The following is a 14,487-nucleotide window of genomic DNA, read 5'->3' as shown; positions in this document are numbered from 1 at the left end:
TTATTTTTGTATGTTCATTCATCATACATGTTGATTCATCTTTCATCTTTCATTCACCACCATCGCCAAACTCTGCCAGTCATTCTCATCATCACTGTGATGCTTTTTAAACACATACATGTTCAAGAATATACTTTACATCTTGGGTGAGATGGCATGACTGTGACATCTGAAGTTCTTTTAACCTTTAAACATGAACAAGTTCAAGGCAGCATGTTTCCTCTCTAGTCGAGGCAATTTTGAAATCTTAGTGGCTGAATTGTGTAAACATGGCGCAGTATTGCAAAATTTCATGGTTTCCCGCAGCCCTGTCATGAACGCACATCTAAACAGTTTGTATCTCTTTACTGTACATGTTCTGCAGTTAAATAAAAGCTGCACACTATTTGCCTTCCGATAATATTTGAAACTCAGGGCCAAAAATATCCTACAGTAAGACCAAACAATGATGTAATATATGGAGTGAGATAGAGGGAAATCCCCATCAGCCTGGGTTTCCAAATGTTTCCCAGAAGTGGGAACTAAGATAATTGGGGTTGGTTAAATGTAGGAGGATCCTGAAAAAAGATGCTGATGAGTACGAGCAAGCTAAAATGGCTTGTAAAATGAGAGATTTCTGGTTACCATGCAGTCCTGAAAAAAATTTTAAAAAGCAACCACTTTAAGTCAGTGAACTCATAAAGTACCATTAGGTTTAACTGCCTTATTCATTGCAAAGATTTGAACTTTAAAATAAACCACTTGGTGTGCCGATGTACAGATCCCTAAAGTCATCAGCTACGTGGAATTACAAGCTTGGAATTAAAAGATGAACTTTAGATGTATGACAAAAGAAATAAATGGTTGGTAAATTATTGGTACAGAGTACATGACACAATGTAGGTGGAGAGTAATTTTAACTTTACCTAGGAACCATTGCAGAGTTGTAAATCCCCCCCCCCCCCCCCCCCCCCCCCCAAAAAAAAAAAAGAAGAACAATTGCATCTGATGTGGTGGATGTATTTTATGAATACCCCTATTTTCTGACCTTATACATACATTTTAAAGGTATTTCTCTGTCCTGGCTACCCAGTGCAGTGAAGTGATCTTTGTCCCGTACGTACAACGTAACGCACTGCGTCACCCAATAGGAAAGAGCCTCATTTCCTGTACGTGTTACGTAGGCTGCTGTTAGCTTGGTAGCTGGTGTGCTAACAAGAAAGAAGATGGATTCTCCCATGCTGGTAATGTTAGAACACGTTACTATTCAGACCTTCGCTCCTAAGTAGTTCACATTGTTTCTGTTCTTGAGATATCCTTCTCGATGTATGGCCATTTAGCGAGCTGGCGAGGTAGCTTGACATAGAAAGCTAGCAAACGTAAGCGAATTAGTTCTGTTGGCTAATCAGCTAGCCTCCCCGAAGTTAGCTTCGTATATGTTGGTGATGTGGAAGTGTCATGACTTCCATACGACTTGGCGAATAACCGTATATACTTAAATATTCGTTTTCTGACTCTGGTCGCGCTGCTCTTGTTAAATTCACTCCATGTTTTTCCTCCACTGTCGCCCTTTCAGAGTTTGTTTTTGCCGTTTCGTTTTTCGATTATGTTAAAATATATTTTTAATGACTTAATATAATGAATGACACTACGTGTGTACATTAAAGTCAGTGCTTAATGTCTGCTACCTTTACAGGAACCATCCTTGTACACTGTCAAAGCAGTTCTAATTCTGGACAACGATGGAGACAGGCTTTATGCCAAGGTATAATATTTGGCATTTATACTGTGCAATTACACCTACTGGTTAAACATTTCTCACTGGTCCTGTTGGTCCCAGATTTACAGCTTTATCTTCAATATTTAATCTGCTGATGTATTTTGAAAAACCAAGACAATAATGAATTACAGTGAACTGATCCAATTTTAACCGTTGTCTGGAGTTAAACCCTAATACAGCATGCACAGGATAACATATTCCTTTCTTACCATGAATGTGTGCTCTGTAGTTTATTTTGAGGGAATCCGAATGCTGTGGTATACTACTCACTAGTGCACCACATCCACAGCTAAAATGAATCCCTAACAAATGCACCATTTGTTTCTGATTGAATGCCATTTGCTATATCAATGCCATAATGTAACAAGAATTTGTCAAGCATTTATAAAAATAATAAAACCAAACTTTATGACAAGTGTCTAATAGAATTTCATTTTCAGTAACAACAGATCAACTTCTGGTCGAGTGCTGTGGATTGTGTATTGCGTGGGAAGTTGGAAATTATTGAGAGAATGCCTTACTTTTTGCTAGCAATAAGACAAGAAAAAATATCACCAGCCTCATCCTTTAATTTGATTTAAATTAAATATTTTCTGATGTGGATTTTAAATGTAATTTATTTATTATTTGGATATCAAAAATAATAGCTCTCATTGAAATCTGTGTACAGTATTATGATGACACATACCCGACAGTGAAGGAGCAGAAGGCGTTTGAGAAGAACATATTCAACAAAACACACAGGACAGACAGTAAGTAATGTTTATCATATTTAAGACTGTTGGTTTTTCTCAGTCTATATGCCTAGCAATATGCACTGGTGCTTTTTGTGTCCCCTTAGGCGAGATAGCATTACTTGAGGGCCTCACTGTTGTCTACAAGAGCAACATTGACCTCTTCTTCTATGTGATTGGAAGTTCACATGAAAATGAGGTAATTTTAAGTTTTTTTTTTTTTTTTGAAGAACTGTTGTTAAGTAAGCATTGAAACTAAAGTATATAGTGATGAGAAAAATCACATAAACGTTAACCTGTAATTAGTTCTCGTATTCTCCTCCTGTAAGACCTTTCCTAATGGTTTAAATCGTATTAGATCAAAGAGTAAATTTTGAGCATTGATATTTTCTGTCATATATTAATTCCAGAGTGCAAAAAACTATTTACTAGCAGAGTTTCATTTGCATTTCTTATAGACAGAGCTTTTGCAATTGTGTTTTTTTAGTGTCTCATGCACTGCAACCTGGTGTTAACATTAACTTATGACCCTTCTGTTCATTAAACTATCTGAATTTAAAGTAGTGGTAATTTGCACTTTAACATCCTTCCCTTTTTTTTCTGTTGTGTGATTATATTTATGTATGCAACAACTCCATTAGAGATCTGTGCTAACATCAGAAAGAAACTTTGCACTTGTCATGCTGAATGCTGAGTAATTTTGTTATCTCTTATTAAATTGGACATTATTGAAGTATTTTGTGAACTAAGAGTAATTTAGAGGCTGTACAGATTTGACAAGGGTCAAAAATTTAAAGATATTGAAATAGTGTGTGGGGTTTATGGTGCAAAGAAAATATTATCGATAGAATTCTCTGAAATGCATTTTTTTTTAAGTGATTATTTTCCCCCACATTCAAATCATAGAGCATTGCAGTGTGTTCATTAGTTGTGGAGAGATTCTAATGTGTTCTTTTATTTTCTGCAGCTCATGCTTATGGCAGTTCTAAATTGCCTATTTGATTCGCTGAGTCAGATGTTGAGGTAAGTCTTGGTAGCCGTTATTCACAAGACTTCAACCAGTCTTTTTCAGAGGTCTAAAATAGTTAAGCTTAGCATGTATATATATTTTAAATTGTGTCCTTGAACATGTATGTCTTTTTCACTCTGCAGGAAAAATGTTGAGAGGAGAGCTTTGCTGGAGAATATGGAGGGACTCTTCTTGGCTGTGGATGAAATTGTAGATGGGGGGTCAGTAACCGAGCGACATGAATGTTTTGATGCTGACTCATCTTATGTTAAGCAGACTAGCATTTTACTGCAGCCTTTTTCTCTAAATACTAATTGTCGGTTTGCCTCTGTGCATCTCCTGCAGGGTGATTTTAGAGAGTGACCCACAACAAGTTGTGCACCGTGTGGCTCTTAGAGTAAGCTCCTGACTTCTCAGAAATGTTCAGCTAAGTTTAATGCTGGTTATGTCAAATGTAAATATAATGTTGTTGTTCTTGTAGGGTGATGATGTGCCTTTGACCGAGCAGACAGTCACCCAGGTAAAATAGTAAAACACATTCCTACCGTGATCTTCTCGCTGCTATAAAGTTTAAAAGATCCATTAGTTTATTGACAGTTAAAACACATTACTTCAGAACCTGCGAATACAAGGACATTATTATAGCATCATTCTCCTCTACTCGTAGTTTGTCACTGGCCTCTAGGGTCTCATATTTTGCATTGCCTTGTATGTACGACAGTGTACATGATTACTAATTATTCAGTGGTGAGGTGGTAGGTAGCCAACGGTGGATCCTGTCTTTCAGCTCTTACAGGAGCCTGTCTGTGTGTGTGAGCTCCTCTTGATTAATGTTGTCATTTAAGAGGCCTAAGACTGGCTACCGCCATCCCTCCTCTGGCTGTGATTAATGGCTGTGCCCAGTCTCCATGCTTTATGGTTATGATTCAGCTTTCATTCAATGAATTAAGATGATTAATTAGGTCTTGCATATTTCTCTTCATTTATCACTTGTTCATCAGTTTTTTCAGTGTTTTGGCAATTATGTGTAACTTTTTTATCATTGTTACTTTTAACCTCTGCAGTGACGCTACTTGTTTTCATTTTGTTCCATTCTGACAGTTTTCCCCCCGAAGGGTTTATCTCATACTGTAGCCATTCTTTTCACTGGCCAGTACAGTTAAACTTTAATTAGACCAAACTATTTTTCTTCAACAGGTGCTTCAGTCTGCCAAAGAACAGATCAAGTGGTCGCTTCTACGATAGAGTCATGCCTGCACCAGTCTACCAGTGAGCCGCTGTTCAGCCCAGACTTAATGGCACTGATCCTCATTTTCCTTTTCCTCTGATTTCCACTCCTTCAATCAATGCTGTGAGGAGCACCAGTGACAGATCCAGTCACACTCCCAGGATGACTGCTTGACAAAATTTCATTTTCCTTTTATTTTTTTGCCTTTTTTGTTGGCGCGGGCTTGCATTGTACTCGACACAAGGATAAGATATGGTGTACATTCCAGTAACGGCTGGCCTGTTTTGTTTTGTTGGTTTGTTATTTTTTCATCAAGGACCTTGGGTGTTTATTAAAGCAGTGTATCTATCTACAGATGTAAAACGCTGATGAACACCACCATAGCCTGTGATAACATTCCATGTGTCTCCTACAACAAGAATTCTATCCTTAAGGACACCATCCTGTCACCTCCAGATTACTGTTGAAAGAATAGAGCCACTCTCTGTGTTCTTTATTTTACATTGATGTTGTGAATTAAAAATTGTACACCTAGTACTGTAGTCATACCTCTTAATACAGCTGTATGTTTTACATATATTTTTTCTGGGGGTTTTCCATCATCAGATACATTTAATAAACGTTTGTTGACACTGGGATGTGCACAGCTTTGATATTTCTTAGTGTACCTGCTGTGTTGTTTTCTTAACCAAAATTAGCTTTTAAGAGTTAATGTTTCCTAATTTCAGAACTGACACAGTGTACACTTTGTTCCTCAGGACCTCAGCAGGAGACATCTACACAGATGCGAGGGCTCCATCTACTGGTGTCGGCAGCAAAGTGCAAGGCTGAGGTACATAAATACTGTAGTAGAAACTAGAGAGGGGAGGAGACTCACTCATGCAGGTATGATCTGGAGCTTGCATGGCACTGTGTACTGTGACATGAAGATAAGTTTTATGGAGACATACTTGATTCATTTCTTCGCTATGGAGAGCCACTGTGTGCATCATGAATTGTGTGCTCCCATGTATGCACCCCCACCTTCACTCACTAACCTCATATACTCATTTGAATGCAAATGAAGGATACCCTCCAGAGAGGAATGGGTACGAGAATAGGCACTACATCATGTTGGTACCTGATGCATATTACAGGAGTATAAATGATCTATCTGCATTCTTCCAGCTAGGTATCCCCATATGTTCCCTTTCTGATCACTTGAAGATATTCGTTGCCAGCAAGAGATTTGTGTTGCCTGAGCAACAAACGGACCCAGCCATGCCTAATTCAAAGCACATTGGATGGCAGGTCTTGTTACAAGCTCGTGTCTCCTCATGTCTTTCCCTTACAATCACATATGATACTACAGTTGTTTGCATGCTGTAAAATGTTTGTTGATCTGTGTTGAAAGTCATTAGGTTGCTGTTTGTAACCTGTCATACATGGGGCATTTGCCAGTTTTTGAATTCGTTATCTATATCGAAATAGCTTGGCTCGGATATCAAAGAGAAAAACAGTGAAGTTGGATAAAGCGATGTAGAGATGTCTCATCGTGGCCTGGAGGACTTACTCGAAAAGATCACGTTAGTTGTAATGTTGGAAGGCAGACGGTAAATTAGAGCGTTTCACCCTTTATTTGCCCTGTGGGAAATTTTATACCTCTTCACCTGGAAAATAATTAGTTAAATCCTGTGAGAAGATGGCCCTGAAAGTGTGAAATGCAGTCCTGATATTCTGAGATTCTTACATTTTAACTGCTTTTGTGTGCATAATGAACATTAGTATTTCTCTTGGAAGGGACATATATTTACGTTACGTAGCTGAATCAAGAAAAGAACACCTAAAACATCCTAAAATGCTCTCTGTATGCTGTTACAAGATGAGCTGTGTATGTGTTGTTGCCCGGATGCATGTGGGTTGATGTTTTCACCTAACACAAACTAGTGTAGTCAATAAAACTGTTATTGGCTCTGACCTGTGGACCTACTATCTTGGCTTAACTCCAGTTTGTTTCAGTCCTTGAATCTGCGGCTCTTTATGGCTGCACAGATAGCATGAATGGAGGCTGTCTTGATGCTACTGACTAAGTGTTTTGCTGGACAAAGAGCAGCAAGAAAGGGAATGCTAATAATAAATGGACTCCATTATTGCTCCAGTTTACTGTTATCGCGCCAGTTTGCTGGTATAATGAGGACAGCTTATGTCTCAGTGTGTGGTTTCAGTGAAAGGGGGGATGAAGGTTAAAGAGGACGAGGTTAGCAGAAGTAGACAGCAGTAAATGTAATTAGATGAGATCCCAGCGAGGGCACTGCGGGGAAGAGAGAGGGTTAAAACAGATCCCACCCAACGTGCCTGTCCAGACCCTCACTTTTCATCTAGATAGCCCTGCAGCACCATCGGCAGCTCTGTGACTTGCTTTCATCCACTAATTACAGCTGCACCATCATAAAAACCAGCGAGGTAATTTATATTAATTATACAGGAATGAGTATAACAGTTTGAAACGCCATGGCTTGACATGCTGTACATAACATGCAGTAAAATTGTCAGAGACGTGTGGGCTAGAGCCTTGTAATTGATCGATGCATACAGTGAAAGAGTCGCTCTCTTTCTTTTGTGTATGCGTGTGTGTGTGAGAGGACTTTGAGAATTAGAGTCAATAAATTATCATCATCTGTAAGCTTACAGAGTCTTTATGTCATAGTCAATGGGGCCGAGCACCCATCCAATGGCTTGTCCTGCTAAACAGAAACAACACGGGGGAAAACAATGACAGCATGCTGGATCCAGGACAGTAAACGCATTAGAGGAAGTGCCATTATATTGTCTGAACAGGGCAGAGGGCAAGACCCACATGATGTTTAATGACCCACTGTGTTAAAATTAACAAGCTATTTTACCTCTACTGTTTTCACATTTCTATGCAGTACTAACATATAGAAAAACAACCTCATTTGAAAGGAAATTTGCCTACTTCTGGTTTGTTTCGGGTCAACATTAGGTTTCAATTTTCCAAATAAACCAAACCCCGTTCAAATCTACAGATTGACAGTAAACATAGCATTTTGAAATAGGTCATCAAAGGCTGTTCATACAGAATGTAGTTGTGTGTGTGTAGAGAAGAGGAGGTGTGAGCCCAGGCCTGCTCCCCTTTGCCTCAGCAGCGTTGTGGCAGCCTGATGTGGTTTATGGCCCCAGTTGCCCTCTCTGGGTCTGTTTATGGATTCCCATAGAACAGAGAATCATGGCCACTCCAAGGAAAGCCAGCCAAAAACAACACCTCCACCGCTGCACTCCTGCCTGCCTTTGCCATAACTCATCCTACTATTTATGCTTCTGACCAAAGAAAAAAAGTTTTCATAGTAATGACATAAGATGAGTGTAAATTGTGATGCTAATGTTTAATTTTTTTGTTGATGCAAAATGAAAACGACACCACAAATGTGTCTGGTTTATTGGGTGTCGTTACAACTTGGTGAAAAAATTGTGGGATTTGTTAAGGGAACGTGTTTTTTTTTCTTCCTGATGGAATAGCATTGCTTTGCAAGACCAGTTATTTTATGAGATCTGTAAGATTTATTACATGAAAATGTTCAACTTTGATAGGATAATGAAAGTACACCACCAAGGGCACTGTTAATCGAGGAAATATTCTACCTGATGTGTTTTCCCTCTGCTGTTTTCCCCACAGTTCTCTTGTGGTAGGGCAGTGCATTACTCTTCAGTGAAAGCATGCTTGTGAAGAATGATAGGGGACGCTCTCTGGATGTGAAAATACCCCTTGCTGGCCGCGGTTCGATGCGGCAGGATACTGTTGTGTTTCTTCGTGGCTCGATGGCAAAACGAAATCCTCAAGTGCAGTCGTTCAGGGTTTTTGCTGTGCTGAAGGGTCAATTCCATTATCCCCTGAAGGTGCACAACTGGGGCACATCTGGTTCGTGGATGGGCTGAACTGGACCCCGGTTTACCCTCCTCCAGACCCTCACAGGCAAGGTGTAATCCTGAGGCCTGCAACTGACGGGTGCTGTGTCACAACAGTCAGGAGGTTACTGCTGTTGTCAAACAGTCAACATCAAATTTTGGTGTGGCAGTGATGCAAAAGAGCACTAAAGGGCCATCGGTCATTTTCACTGTAGACAGTGAACATCAGACGCAGCTATGCCGGCCGTAAACCTTTATGAGTGTTTCTGCTGGTGTTATTTAGCTGCCACTGCATCCATCAGGGAAGCATGCACTCTGTTTCTCCTTTCCTTTCATGTTTAGTCTTGTTTTGCATGACAAAAAAATCCTCTGCATTCTCCCCTCAGTTTTACTACAACATGCATGTTTTTGTGGCAGGGGCTAAAGAATGTAAAGGAAAGCATTTTCTGTGGCATACCTCTAAACCGTCACGTTGTTCCCTCCTCCCTCTGTCATCTACTCTTTCTCACTTTCTCCCCTCCCTCCCCGTGGATTCCCCAACCACACCACAACACCGTTAACAGAGCGGCCCTGACAGATTTACTGCCACCGTCTTTCCATTGGCCGCCAGCGTGACAGCAGAGATTTAATGCTGCCTTCTGATTGGCCAAGTCCTGACAGGTTAATTTATGGGTGCACTGTGATTTGATGCCTCCTGCCTTTGAAGTGAGTTACAGCTCTGTGGCTTATAGGACACAGAAACGGTGTCAGGTTGCAATCGTAAAATCTTATCCCTGAAGGGAGGTGGCACTGGAGTATAATAGTCCTTACATCATGAGAGCAGAAGAGACCTTCCTGTGAACACAGAGGGAGAACAGAGAAATGCGTGATGGGATTAAAAAAGAAAACTGCCTGGTGTCCATCCAAACACCACAAAACATCATAGCAATGCCAAAGAGCAATCCGATCAGTTTGCAAAGAAATGAAATATGGGGAAATTGTGTGATTGTGCCTGTCTGCGTGAATCCAGACACATCTAACATCTTTCTGCCTTTGATATCAAGTCTTCTACCTCTCAAGTATTTTCTTTCTTCTCTCGTTCAACATCTTTTAAGGTCATGAGGTTTTTGGTTGACTGAGAGGTCAGATGATCCTACATAACAGGTTCAGTCTCTATAATGCAAAGCTGATCAGCAGCAGCAAACTGCCAAAGTCACTTTGGTGTCTGACTACCATATCTGCTCACTGCAGCTCCAGTGTTCGTGCAACACCATCATCTATCTGCAGCCTATCTCTTCATCAGCCTGACAGTCTATCCTGACAAGATCAAGAAGAGGGAGAATGTGGCCCTGTAACAGCCTTGACCCATGGAAATATCTAAGGGTAAATAGCATGGCTGCCCCTGCCCTGTCTATCAACCTCTGGCGAATTCATGCACATTTCCCTTGGATATCAAGTCCTTCTCTTTACTCTCTCACTTCACACTTGAGGTTGTCTGTTCAAGTGGAAAATTGTTGGACAATAAAGAGACTGAGGAAAGCCCTGGACTTACCTTGTCAAGTGGGATTGCATAATTTCATAAAAGACCTTCTCTTGAACTTAATAACTCGGGGTTACACAGCGTGCCCTCTGACAATGTGCCATGTAAGAGAAAGAAAACAGGTTTTACATCTTAAAGAGACATGATCCCTCTAAACTCACACGAGTGATGGATTGTTGGGGTTAAGACAAATATACCTCTGCAGAGTGAACCATTACGAAGACGTCTTTCTTAAGAAACATGCCATTAGCAGACCTTCAGCTTTCCTTTCCTGCAGTTTTTAATGTTTTTACTACATGATTGTGACCAGTAAAATCACTTAAAGGGATTTTTTTTTAACCTAATCTACAGGTTTAAGGCCATGGAATAAGCTTTGTTGAAAGCTGATATTTTCTGATAAACTCACACTAGAGAAGCTAAATGTGATTCTAGTCAGACTTAAAGCTCATGACTTCCTGATAAATAATCAGTCTGAGACAGAAGACTACACCCCTATGCAATGTCATGTAAACATCAAATGATTCAAGATGTTATCACCTTACAGTAACTGCATTACTTCAAAGTTCAAAGTATTTTTTCAAATGTAAAATATAAAACTTAGAGTTCATAGTTACTATATCACAAATACAGACCCACAGTAGAAACAGTGCAACTAAAATCAGTGCGTGCACCATTCATGACTGAGATTCAGATCTTTTTTTTTTTTTTTTTTTAGGTATTTTGTATCTGCACCTTTACATTTAAACAACAGAATCATTACCAGTCATTCTTGGCATTGAAGATATCAAATTTCTAAAGAGATGTTCTGCCATAGTTCAAAGAGTATTTATTTCAGCTGCTACTTGCTGGAGGGGTAGTGCTGCTGTCTTTCTCTTTAAAATACTCCATAAATGTTTTATTGGATTCAAGTCAACTGACACACTTGGTCAGATCATAGATGCCACTTTTTTCTTCTTTAGAAACTCTTGTGTGATTTTGGTAGCATGCGTTGGTTTGTTATCATGCTGGAATATTTATCTTATGCTAAACTCATGCAGACTGGGAGTCGAGCAGTATTTTGGCACATCTGCAGACATTCACGGTGCCATTTATAAAGGTCATCTACAAAACAATTTTTTGTCCTAATGCTGCCCTATATCATTGCTCTCCCACCTCTGAACATCACTGTTGGGACGATGCATTTACTGTGGCAGTCCAGGCCAGGTTCTAGCCAACATGCTGGACTAGATGTGATCAGAACAAATTCATCCTGGTCTTGTCTGATCAATGGACATGCACTGTTCTTCAGGCTTATTTTCATGTTACTAAGCAAAATATAATCTTGCAGTTTTGTTTTAAAGAGCCAGCAATCTTGTCACAGGTATTAGTTTTCCATTAATAACCCATGTGCTAAGTCTAAGGCCGTCAACGATGTGTGGCACCACAGCTCGTTTATATCGCCAAATTACTGTGGCAACTGTGTTTTGATTGATTTTTAGCAGGTCACTGATCCTTCTGTATCCTATTCCACAGCCAAGAGGTCCAAATTGAGTTAATTCTAATGTTTACAGGTGATTTTACAACTCATGCTCACACAATTAGACTAACTGGAAACCAGAGGTGCACCCAAGTTTGTTGCAGTGATCACAAGTTTTCTAACTTGTATGTCAGTGATCACAGTCATATTCCCATTTGTTGCACTGTGTTTCTACTTTGGGGCATGACGTTTCGATACAGTTTTTTTTTTTTCAAAGAATTAGTTTTTGATTTTTCTAATAATGCAAGTAATAAAATAATTCAGTCGTTGAGGGGTGATAGCATTTTGAATCATTCCAGGTTTAGGTGATCTTGCACAGAGGTGTATTCACTTCTAATCTATACTGTATCTCCCCACAGGGCAGTGAATATCTAGCCACTCTGAAACCCTAATGGTGTATTTATAATGAAGGAAAAGGTGACATTCTAAAACTGGAGAGATAACACAGTTGGTCTTCTCATCGTGTTTTAATTATAAGCAGCAAGGCTTAAATTCTGTAACCATGCAGCTGTGTGAGACTCTACTAAAGCATAGCAGCCCTTTGAGGTAACTGCTAAACTAATTGTCAGCGTGCACTGTCAGGGTATTATGAAAGTTGGTATAATTCATTATGATGGGGACATGAACATATGTACCAGATTTCATGGCAATCCATTTAATAGTTGTTGAGACATCTCACTCAAAGCAAATGTCTGAAGGCAGGATTAGAGGAAGTGCTCAGACATCACAAAGCTCAGTAGGATACAGTGTCTGGACAAAAAGGATATCTGAAGCAAATTTTGTGCCAATCCATCCAGCAGATGTTAACCGATGACTGATAGTGCTAGAGGAAAAGTCAAGGGAAGTCTTTAGGATTCGTCCTCCATAGAGCATGAATGTAAAATTTCATGCTGTTGAAATATTTCTTCTGGGCCATAGACATGGACTGACATTGCTATCACTAAATCTGTGCCACTAACATGGCTTGAAGTGGCTAAATCTGTGTATAATATGTACTGAAAGGGACTACAGTCCAGCTTCTGTTTCACCAAATCACCTACATAGATTTGTGCAACAATCCATTCAAATGCTGAATAATTAGACTTATCCAAAGCTATTTTTTGTGAAGGGAAACTATGAATAAAGCTTTGAATTTGCTCATCTCATCTCACCTATTTGTTTGCGATAACAACCATATAGTGTCAGCAACAAATCCTGTATAGTACCGGAGCTGATGACAATATGTCACTGTAAACTATATAAAACTTTAACAGCAGTGTTTCTGTGCCTGCTATAAATGATTATAAAGCAGTTTGTATGAAAGTAAAAGTGTGTTGCCCATTTTACTCACTGACTCAAAGAATCCTGTAAGATTAGAAGGCAGCAAACCACTGAAGTCTGTGATGCTTTCAAATCGCTCTGTTCAAACGTGTCCCAACAAGCTGTAGATTAATAGGGTGGCGTGAGGCCAAGGCATGTTAATCTATCTGTTGAGGCTAAATGCACCTGTGTAAGAAAGTGCTTCTTACACAATCGCTACCCATCCTGTCAAGGGGGATGTGGATGTCTCTTAGGCCATATAAATCTCAGCAACAAGGTCCTGCACGACTGAACTTGATCTTAGTGAGTACATCTGCATACTGTCGAGGTGAAAATAGTAGCACAGGATGCTCAGCAACATCTGGGCCTCCTCTTCTCTCTCTCCTCTCTTTGTGAGCTCTGTCTATTATTAACATCTCTGAAATAGTAGTGGAACGTTTTGATAAAGAGTCCTTTAAAATCAGCAGCATCTCTACACTCACATTTGCCTGTCAGTTCATATTGGCAGCCCTGTGTGATACAGCACATCAGGAACAGTTGCGAAATAACATTTTTTAACAGCAGATGTTTTGGTTTGTCTTTGCAGGAAAAGCACAGGGTTTTACAAATAACATTGAAAGTGACTTTACCCTGTTCAAGCGTCTCAGTAAGCCAAGCCAAGAGAGCACATCACCGGCACCCTGAAACTGAAGCTGCTAATTGAAATTGAGCTGAAAATGCCCAAATTTGTCACGTTTAATATGTTTGCAGCAGCCTTAAAGTCTTTTTTTCTATCCATCACCTCAAATCTCTTGTCCTGTTTCCCCTTTTCTTTCTCACAACCTTCATTAAGCCAAATAGCGAAAAGGTACATTTAAAAATTCATTTTGTGAGCTTCGACTTCACTTGAGGTTCATTTTCAAACATGAATATTCATGATTTTACTATATCAAAATGCAAGTAGGCCGAATTCAAACTTTTCCCTTGTTACCCCTCAAATAGGTGATAGCTTTCGCTCCTCTTCTCCTCTGTTTTTTTTTTTTTGAGTATTGGGAATGATATACAGAGGCTAATTAATCTTGTTGAGCTACACTAATTAGAAAAGTAGTGGCAGACATCTAAATATGGGACACCTTGAAGCCTGACGTGCCCCAATGTTCCCATCAGAGACGTTTTGGGAAGCAGGTGGCTGGCAGACATCCCCTTGGTAAATTACCTACATTTACAAAGATTTTGGAAACCCTGTAGACTCTGTTTATGCACTAATTTTGTGTACACTTTGGAGGCCATTGTGTCCATCTCTGAATGGTGTAAAATGGCTACCATTTGGGAAGACTTTAATTTTGCACCACTAAAAATCTCATTTTGGTGCATGATGCCTTTTGGTTATAACATAGACCAAGATTCAGCCACATAAATAATTTATCTCTGAATAATAGCCCCTAGTATTTGAGAATATTACAATATTTGGTAATCATTAATAAGTAATACGTTCACATTTTCACCGCTCATTGTTTGATGAGAACTTTAGATTTATGGCA

General features: G+C 39.6%; 1 protein-coding gene across 1 annotated transcript; it reads left to right on the top strand.

Moving 5' to 3' along the window:
- The first annotated feature begins 1,134 nt into the window (after window positions 1-1,134).
- Window positions 1,135-5,365, top strand: copz1 (COPI coat complex subunit zeta 1). Its single transcript, XM_023291310.3, has 9 exons — window positions 1,135-1,223; window positions 1,676-1,744; window positions 2,430-2,511; window positions 2,601-2,692; window positions 3,461-3,516; window positions 3,646-3,723; window positions 3,848-3,899; window positions 3,984-4,022; window positions 4,700-5,365. Exons 1-9 carry the CDS (start codon window positions 1,206-1,208, stop codon window positions 4,745-4,747), a joined length of 534 nt encoding a protein of 177 aa, XP_023147078.1. The 5' UTR covers window positions 1,135-1,205; the 3' UTR covers window positions 4,748-5,365.
- The last annotated feature ends 9,122 nt before the right edge of the window (window positions 5,366-14,487 follow it).

The sequence above is a fragment of the Amphiprion ocellaris genome, chromosome 8 (genome assembly GCF_022539595.1).
Source record: "Amphiprion ocellaris isolate individual 3 ecotype Okinawa chromosome 8, ASM2253959v1, whole genome shotgun sequence".
Classification (NCBI taxonomy): domain Eukaryota; kingdom Metazoa; phylum Chordata; class Actinopteri; family Pomacentridae; genus Amphiprion; species Amphiprion ocellaris.
This window is presented reverse-complemented; position numbering and strand designations above follow the sequence as displayed.